This window comes from Zychaea mexicana, assembly GCF_025766255.1.
Source record: "Zychaea mexicana strain RSA 1403 chromosome Unknown BDB00scaffold_59, whole genome shotgun sequence".
Lineage (NCBI taxonomy): Eukaryota > Fungi > Mucoromycota > Mucoromycetes > Mucorales > Lichtheimiaceae > Zychaea > Zychaea mexicana.
The window spans coordinates 144566-153640 of NW_026516722.1; the positions used below are offsets into that span (position 1 = coordinate 144566).

The 9075-nt window shown below is 41.7% G+C and overlaps 1 protein-coding gene and 1 non-coding gene across 2 annotated transcripts; one reads left to right on the top strand and one right to left on the bottom strand.

Moving 5' to 3' along the window:
• Nucleotides 1-5394: 5394 nt before the first annotated feature.
• Nucleotides 5395-7292, bottom strand: BDB00DRAFT_913528 (uncharacterized protein; the record flags this gene model as incomplete). The annotated part of the gene is given in 4 exon segments (XM_053128681.1): nucleotides 5395-5420; nucleotides 5432-5588; nucleotides 5640-6538; nucleotides 6617-7292. The coding sequence occupies 4 exon segments, from the start codon at nucleotides 6921-6923 to the stop codon at nucleotides 5395-5397; spliced, it is 1389 nt and encodes a 462-aa protein (XP_052977647.1). The 5' UTR covers nucleotides 6924-7292.
• Nucleotides 7293-7375, top strand: BDB00DRAFT_t73. The gene has a single exon. It is a non-coding gene; the product is annotated as a tRNA-Leu (tRNA).
• Nucleotides 7376-9075: the final 1700 nt, after the last annotated feature.

The window sequence follows — 9075 nt, forward strand, 5'->3', positions numbered from 1 at the left end:
TCACAAAGTGCGTAGGATATTAAGTAGATGTGAGATAGTCATACGATGCTTTCTTAGGATATATATAAATTGATATCCCTAGTTAACTGGAACTTCCGGTAAATGGCGTGCAGCAGCCACGATAGCCCTTTTTTTAGGTGGACTTTTGGTTGTCGATTTACCCTTAGCTGCTGCTGTTGCATAGCTTTTTTTGGCTGGTGTATCATTTGTGGTGGTAGTGGCTGTAGTCGCATATTTAGACGCAATCGATCTAGTTGGTTTGTCAGTTGAATCCTCCTTTCTGAGAATTCTTAGTAGATGTTGTTGGTGCTGTTGCAGCTGTGCAATTTGATTTTTTGCTGCCTGGAGCTCTTGAGCTAGATTCATATTTTCTCTTACCAATTTTGTGTTTTTAGCAAGAGCTTCTGCTAATTGTGCGACCATTTTGTTCGTTTCATCCATATGTTTATGTAAATTGTGAACAAATTCAGGGGTGTTAGGATGCAAATGATCATAACGGTTAGTGTCGTACTCCTCTTGAGGAACAGATAACTGTTCCATTTGATTAGCCCAAGATTATTGGTTAGTTGCGTTTTGGTTAGTAGTAGTAATATTGTTATTAATATCACTAGTATTATTCGTTACCAAATTTTTGTTGTGCTTCCTCCTATTCAGTTTCTATTTCTGAATCAAGGTCAAGTTGGGTGTGCTTTTTTTGGTTTTTTCTATTGTTACCTGGTGGCTGTGTAATTTTTGCCCTTGGCTTGAAATTTAAAGCAGATGCTTCTCCATCTGCGACAGTAATAGCCTCTAATATACCCATATGGGCATATTGTTTTCTGCACTCTTTGCAATGGAAAATAGGTCTAGGTAGATCATATTTCGGATTAGTATCGGTAGATAGATTAATCGTACCAATATCTTTGCAGATAGGGCACACAATGAATGGTTTACCATTCATAAAGTTTTGTTGCACACTTTTAATGAAACTTTTGTCCAGTAGCGCCTTTTTCTGAGCACTAGACCCAGGTTTTCCTCCTGAAGTAGCTAAAGGTACTAGTTGTTGTTTTGTTATGCCCATTGTTTGATCACTACCAGGTGTCAAAGTGGCACGTAATGCAGAGGTATAGTGTTTCTTGGCAGTGGGGACGCGCCACGTATAGGCTGGGATGACTGATGGCCTTCTTTTGTAGGTAGATAGGCTGTTAATTGCCTAAGATGAGTCTAAATCTCTAATAGGTGAAATGGCGATGTATGAATGTCCAATTTTGACCGGGATTTCGATGGGAGGCGATGCTTTGGACGGTTCTAGTTGCCCTGGTAAGGTTGTTGTATTTTTTACGGTTGTTTGTGGTACTTTTTTGATTCTTTGAAAAATAAAAAGGAAAACGTTTGTGTACTCGCACATAAAAGTAATGGAGAGAGAGGAAGAACCCATGGAGAGATGGCCGAGATGAAAGGGTTTGTTTATTAAAGAGCATGAAGACCCGCGCTCAATGGAGCATATGGTCGCCCTGAAGTGCTTATATACAAATAAATTATGTAACAGTCTAGAGATATAAAAACCCTGCAAGTTGCCAGGGAAAAAAGTAGTAGGTGGGAAGAGAGTGCAAGCGAAATTCAAAGTAAGTGTAGGAGTGCGCTAAAGAAGTATAAAATAAAGAAGTTCAGCAGCCTGTGTTTCGATGGTCCATGCACAGTTGGTTAGTACAATCTGAGTTGAAATACGAGTGTGAGCGTTAGTGTGAGAGTGTGTGGGGAGAAGGGGGTGTATGCGGGAAAATCTTTTTTTTGTCTTGTTTGACTATCTCTTTTTTTTGACTTTTTTCTGTTTTGCGTTCTTTTTTTTTTTGTTTCTTTGGTTATTTTTGTCTATAGTTCAGTTCTTTTGTTTTTTTTTTTTTTTTGTTTTTTTTCTTATTCTCAGTTTTTGTATATTTTTAACATTATAACGAAATGCGCTCATTATGAAAAAAGATGATCGACTGTTGCAAGAAGCGTGTCGGGGTCGAGTCGTGGTGGTGGTTCTGGGGACAACCAGTCCAACAGTTCTTGTCCGAGGTCGTCGGAGTCCGGCCAGTCATCATCCGGGTGGCATGTTCGGTCGATATCCGCCATTACTGCCATGAGCTTTGGCCAGTGGCGTTGTCAATAGTCGATGATGGTGGGGGAGCGCGGTTTCCGGCGAGGCAGCTTGTTCAACAGAAAGTCGATCGGGTTTGGTTCCGCGTCAGCAGGCACCCCAAGACACGACGCCACTTGGAGGCAGTCGATCAGATGATGGCGACTTGTGCGAGTGGTGCCACAAAGGCAAGAAATTGGACGACCTGGTAGCCAACCCATGCGCCAGCGCAATAGGCGGCTCCTGTCACGGGTTGTCATTGGTAACCAAAGAATGGGATCGATACCGAGGGAGGGACGTGCGGCCTTCAGTAGTTTCCCGCTGTACTGATCACTGCGAAGCATCTGCAGGTTTTCCATGCGGTGGGTGCGGATGACAGTGTTGAGTGCGCGTTTATCAGCGTCTTGTGGTGGGTCAGGCAGCTGGGACCATAGCAGGTTGTGCTTAAGAAGCTTGCACCAAAGACGGTCTTTTGCACGGAGGAGAGGACGAAGCTTGGACAATAGAGCATCGGCAGGCAGGAAGTGGGCACGGATGAGGAATTTGACGCCAAGGATCTGCACCCGTTCGGCCATAGTTGGTAACCCAGTCATATGACGGAAAACGGTTGTTGAGGAAGTGCGATGCCCGCCAAAGATCATACGTAAGCATTCATCTTGTGCTGTGTTGAGGGCTTTCGTTTCGTACTTGTAAAAGTTGCAGAGTGCCAAGCCATACTCCATTTTTGGGCGGATGAACTGTTGGTAGAGGCGGGTAGAAAGGAGACGCGGAAACCCTGAAGGATTGCAACCAATGGTTTTGAGGGTGGACATTGCTGCACGAACCGAACCCGTATTGCGTTGGATCAGGGCCTTGGTGTCGATTTTCATGCTGGTGTTGAAAGGGACGCCTAGGTATGTGAACTGTTGTTGGGTAATAAGCGGTTGGCCGTACAAGTGGAGTGGCTGAGAATTTGGTGAGGAGCTATGGGGATACAAGGCAACGCACTTTTCTGGGTTCCATCGATAACCAAGCTGGTAGGAATGTTCCTCAGCCTTGGCAAGTAAGCGTGGCATTTCTGCAGCGTCGGCCACAAGAGCTACATCATCAGCATACAACAAGCAGTTAACCCACTGCCCACCTACCGGTCGAAACACAGGCTGAACTGAAGAGGAAACAAAGTCATCTGATGGTGATGAAGAAGAAGTAGGAAAAGAAGAAATGTGGGTACGTAGAAAGGCGGGAAGAGAATTAATGTAGAGGGAATATAAGTGAGGGGACAAAATTGATCCTTGTAGGACACCGGTTGTTGGCTTGAATGAACTGGATTTGACACCAGAGAGAATAACCTCTATGGATACCTCATCGAACAGATTCCGGAGGAGACCAAGTAGAGCAGGAGAGGCCACAGGAGCAAGCGCACGCCAAATAATCGCACGATCAACAGTGTCGTAAGCTGACTTGATGTCAAGGAAAACTAGGACAGGCAATCGGTTACGTCCACCAGCACGGCGGTCTCTTTCGGCAAGTTCTTGTAGACATAGGGCTTGGTCGAGGGCACTACGTTGCGGACGGAAACCACCTTGGGCTATATCAAGAGGGGGAGAAGCAGCATGAAGACTGTCGGATAAGCAAATTTCCATTATTTTTCGAAATACTGATGTCAGGCTAATAGGGCGGTAGTTATTGGGCATAGTAGCATCCCCTTTTTTGAATATAGGAATGACTTGTGCTACACGCCATGCTACAGGAGTTAATGACCATTTCCAGCAAAGTTGGAACAAAGCAGTTAATGGTGGCAGCAGTTCATTGTGGATCGGTGAGAGCATTTCAGCACGCAGGTGATCAACACCAGGTGCTTTACGGCGAGCAACAGTTTCAATGGCAGTTTTTACTTGAAGGTGAGTGAACGGGCAATCATCCTCAATTTCATGTGGTCCATGTGCTGGGAGGGGTGCTTCATCTCGATTTGCTGGTAAGTTGGCACCGGCATATACCATTTCTAGGTGCTGTTTCATGCGTTCGGCTGCGACTTGTGGACCGGCGGTATCTGTAAAGGTTGGCTGTACTTTACGATTTTGGCGAATATGCCTGATGGATGCGGTTGTCTTTGAGAAGTCATCAGTGGCAAGCTGGTGACAAAAGGTGCGCCAGGTTTGACGTCGCCGTTTTTGGATCAAGGACTTCATGCGTTTTACTGCTTCTTGGTGCCGGGTGAGCCACACTCCTTTTTGTATACCTGTTGCTGTGCGACTGCGCTGATAACAATGTTCGCGATGATTGAAGGCCTGCTGCAATTTATCGTTCCAAAACCAGGTGGCCTTTGGAAGTCGCGGAGCTTTTCGACCCAAAGTCTCATCCAACGCGTTGTGGATGGCTGTGGTGAGGCTGTTGGCCAGCTGTTCGATATCAGGCTCAACATCAAGGGTTAGTGCATTTTGGAGACTTTCATGAATACTGCCGACATGATCTTTAAAGTTTTGTTGGTATTCTTGTCGTTTGTTAGTCTCTTGTAATTTGCTGAGGGCCCATAGTTGTCGTGGGTGGTCGAGGCGGTCGGGTGGTGGGATCGGGGTGGTGAAGGAGAGATGAACTGGTTTATGTGGAGAGCCAAGGTCCTGCTCTGTTGCTATAGTCAAATCCACATTATCCAAAGTATTAGTGCTCACAAACAAATCAATGATACTTTGTTCATAGATGTCGGTCCGTTCTCGGAACCGCTCAAAGGTGTTCTCGCCAAAGGTGAGTTCAGCATTCCAGCAATGCAGTTGTCGTGCACGGATCCAATCACGGAAGAGCACACCGCGGCCATTTGTAGTGCTGTCGCCAAGTAGTTGGATATCACGGGCGTTGAAATCACCGTATATGATTGTGTTTTGGCAAGTGCTATTAGGATCTAAAGGAAGGGAATGGAGGATTGCCATGGCCTCGGTATCAGAGAAAGAGCGGAAGGGGGGAAGATAGACACAATGGATAAGGAGGTCAATGACCTGGCATGATAATACATAAGAGGATGTGGAAGGGAGTACATTTACGGGGTAGGGGAAGGAGGGATTGACTAGAAGAGCAACGCCCATTTGACCACGATTATTATTATTAACCGGTTGGCCATATGTGTGATGTTGGATCCAGTCAGTAGGGTAGCGATGTGGGGAAAGTAGAAAGGTTTCTGTTAGAAATATTAATGATGAATCTGAAAATAAAGTAGTAATTGGTTGTATGGCCTGATGGACCATACCATTTGCATTCCATAATGTTAATCTGATATTATTTGTATTTGTCATATTAATTATTGGGAATCGTTATGAGCGCTGTTAGTTGTTGTGCTGCCACTTTGAGGCTGTTCGTTACCAATGATCGGGCTAGCCGATCTGCTATCACCCATGGGGGCATCACCGTCATCATCAGTGCCTCTGCCAAGTGATTGCAAAGCAGCAATTGCAGCAGCTTCGGCCTCTGGAGTAGTTTGTCGAGAGCGAGTTGATCCACGGACATCATCATATTCTTCCTATGTGATCAAATTTTCCAGAAAGAAAGAACGAGCAACTGAATACTTTACCGGTGCACGGATAAAACCCAGGGCTTTGAGTATGTGACCATGGTGGACTTCTGTGATTTTCTGTGTACGTTCTTCCACGGTTAGTTCAGCTAGTTTTGGATCTTTTAGTAGGTTGGGATCCAAGGGATTAAAGTCATCTTTGATATTGACACCGAGCTTGAGCAGGCGAGCTGCTATAGCACCAGCATATTCGTTATGAACCAATAAAGCTGCAGTTTGATGGTCGGGAAAATGGATGTCTAAAACACGCGAATTCTCGATCCGGAGCGTGCGCAAAAGACCACGCATGTTGGTGATCGTCATACGATGGCGGCAGGGGATATAGATGAATTGATATCCCTGGTTCGCTGGAACTTCGGTCAAGTGGCGGGCTGCTGCTGCAACTGCACGCTTCTTGGGTGCACGGACACCTTTAGCTGCTACTTTGGCGTAGCTAGGGGTAGTTTTTGATGCTGGTGGTGAAGAGGGTTTTTCAGTGCCAGGTGCATATTTGGATGCCTGCGATCCTTGCGGTGCTGGGTCCTCCGAACTGGTGATAGCTGCGTGCTCTTTTTGCTGCGGTTGATGTTGTTGCTGGAGCTTGGCTATCTCTGCTCGTGCTGCTTGGAGTTCTTGTGTTAGTGTAGCATTTTCTTTTATTAGTTTGCTGTTTTTGGCAAGGGCCTCTGCCAGCTGTGCGACCACTTTGTTAGTTTTATCAATACGCTTATGGATGTCCATAACATATTGTGGCATGTTAGGGTGAAGGTGGTCATATTGATCACTATCTTCTCTGGCAGTTTCCGTAGCAAGGCGTTCAATATGCTCGGCCCAGTTGTTTTCATCAAACTGTTGTTGTTGTTGCTGGGGTACAGGTAGGTCGATATGTTCCTCGTGTTCGGTTTCCATTTCAGTAGCAGCTGTAGTTTGTATAGGCTTTTTGGTACTATGCAGAGGAGAGGCGTTCTGTACCCTTGGTTGTTGGCGTTGATACGTACCTGCTTCAAGGGCTGCAACAGTGAGTGGTTCCAGCATGATGCTATTGGTGAATTTTTTGCGGCATTGCATGCAGTGGAAGGTGGGGGCTGGGGGGTCAAAAGCTGTGTTAAGGTCAGCGGACATGTTAATGGTACCAAAGTCCTTACATTGTGTGTTCGGGCACACAATATAGGGTTTTCCAGTGGCAAAGTTCTGTTCCACAGTTTTAATGAACTCGGGGTTCAAAGGCTGTTTGTAAGGGGCAGCTCCTTTTTTACCAATAGTGCTCGTTACTGCTGTTGTCTTCGTTTTCGGCGCTTTGGTCATTTCGTTTTGACAATTTTTTACAATTGTTGAGCGCAGAGATGATGTCCGATTCTTTTTGAATGCGGGGATTGTTGATGGCCGCACAGGTATGTGAGATTGGCGCAATCGCTTCGGGCGTGATGGAATGGGGGCTGCTGATGCTGAATGGTTTTCGCCAGATGGGGATGAGTGCAATTGCGAAATGTCGCTGGACACTTGGCTGTTAGTGGGCGTGTTGTTGGTACTGTTCGGTGGTATAGGTGTTGAGGGTGCTATTTTTACTGATTTTTGGGGGGTTTTTTTGTAGTTTTCTTAAGAGTTTTGAGCGAAAATAATAAAAAGTATGTAGGTCACTATCCAAAAAAAGTGATGGAGAGTGGAAGAAGCGGGGGAGAGATGGCCGAGTTGGTCTAAGGCGTCAGGTTAAGGCCCTGATCTCTTCGGAGGCGTGGGTTCGAATCCCACTCTCTTCATCAAATTGTGAATATAAAATTTTTGTCATTGTAATATCGTAGTAAAAATGACCGGCCTTTAATTATTCTGTTTTGGTGGCGCAACACTTTTGCCAGGCAGCAAACAATTACAACAGAATTCCACTGCACTAAAATACGTTGACAACATACAAACGAATATACAAATAATGAGTAGAAGGCAGCATTCGACAGCATCGTAATTATATTATATTATATGGTTGTATCATATGGCAAGCACTGAGGCACTTTATTAGAGAAAAAGATTATAAATAGTCACATAGTCACAAGCAATAAAAAGTATCTCTTAACAACCCTCTATTCTCTGATTACCCTTTGTTCCTATCCTTTCTCATTAGCTACGGATCTACCCACCAAAAAGTGACTCGACAGTATCATAGTAAAAATGACTGGCCTTTGATTATTCCATTTTGGTGGCACAACACTTTTGCCAGGCAGCAAACAATTGTTGTAGCCAGATTTGGCTGGTCTTTCCTTTTTCCTTTTGTGATACCTGTCCATCATTTGAATACATAGGGAACTAATCATTAAATATAGATTTATATTACTAGGATTGATTTTGAAATTATTTATTAATTAAATATAATTAGTAAAACATTTAATTTAATATTTAAAATCTGATATTATTTTTTATAAAATATTTTATAATTAAATCTTTTTCGTTAAAGTCTTTTTCATTAACCCAGGAATTTTGAGATTCATCATAATCCTTCCACTTTACTAAAAATATGTAATCATTATCATTTAATTTATGTTCTAATATGTTTTTTATTTCATAAAAGTTGTTATTTTTATTTATATCTCTAATTAAATTTATATTTATTTTTCTAGCATTTTTTCCTTTTTTTCTCTTTTTCTTATTTATATTTTTATATTCAGGAAAATCAATTTCTTCTATTTCATTATTATAATTATTACTATCAATTATATTTTCAGTATTTTCTAAATTTTCATTATCTATTATCATTTCATTATTATTTATATCTAAATCATCAATTTTTTTTGTATTTCTGATATATATTTTATTTTATCTAATTGTTTTATTTCATTATTTAATACTATATCAATTAATTTATTATCTGTAGGAAACTCAAAACTGTTTTCTATCCATAACTTATGATGATCTTGTGTTATAATATTAAATGTTTCTGTAAATATTTTTATATTTTTTTAAAAGAAATGCTACTTTCATTTATATTAACATACTTATAATCATCTGTTTTTGAAGTAGAATTATTATTTAAAAATCTTTTAAATGTATTTATTAATTCACAAAATTGATTTTCTATACTTGACCTAAAAGAGCCAAATACATCATTATAATGCTTTTCTTATTTATTTAAATTTTCATTAGGCTCTTTCCTAATTGGATAAAAGAAATTATAATCATTTAATTCTATATTTTTATTTTTACATAATTTTTCAAATTGATTTATAAATAATATATAACCGCCATCAATAGCAATAACATCCCTTTTATTAATTTTATTATAAATTTTCATATTTAGAAACATACCTCCATCACTACTCACACTACATAATTCACTATCCGAAACTGTAATAACCATATTATTTATATCTGATAATACCTGTGTCCTTAATCCAGCTGTTTTTAATTTACATGACCATCTTTTTTGACTTGAAATATCAGGTTTACTATAATCAATTGTATTATTGTGACC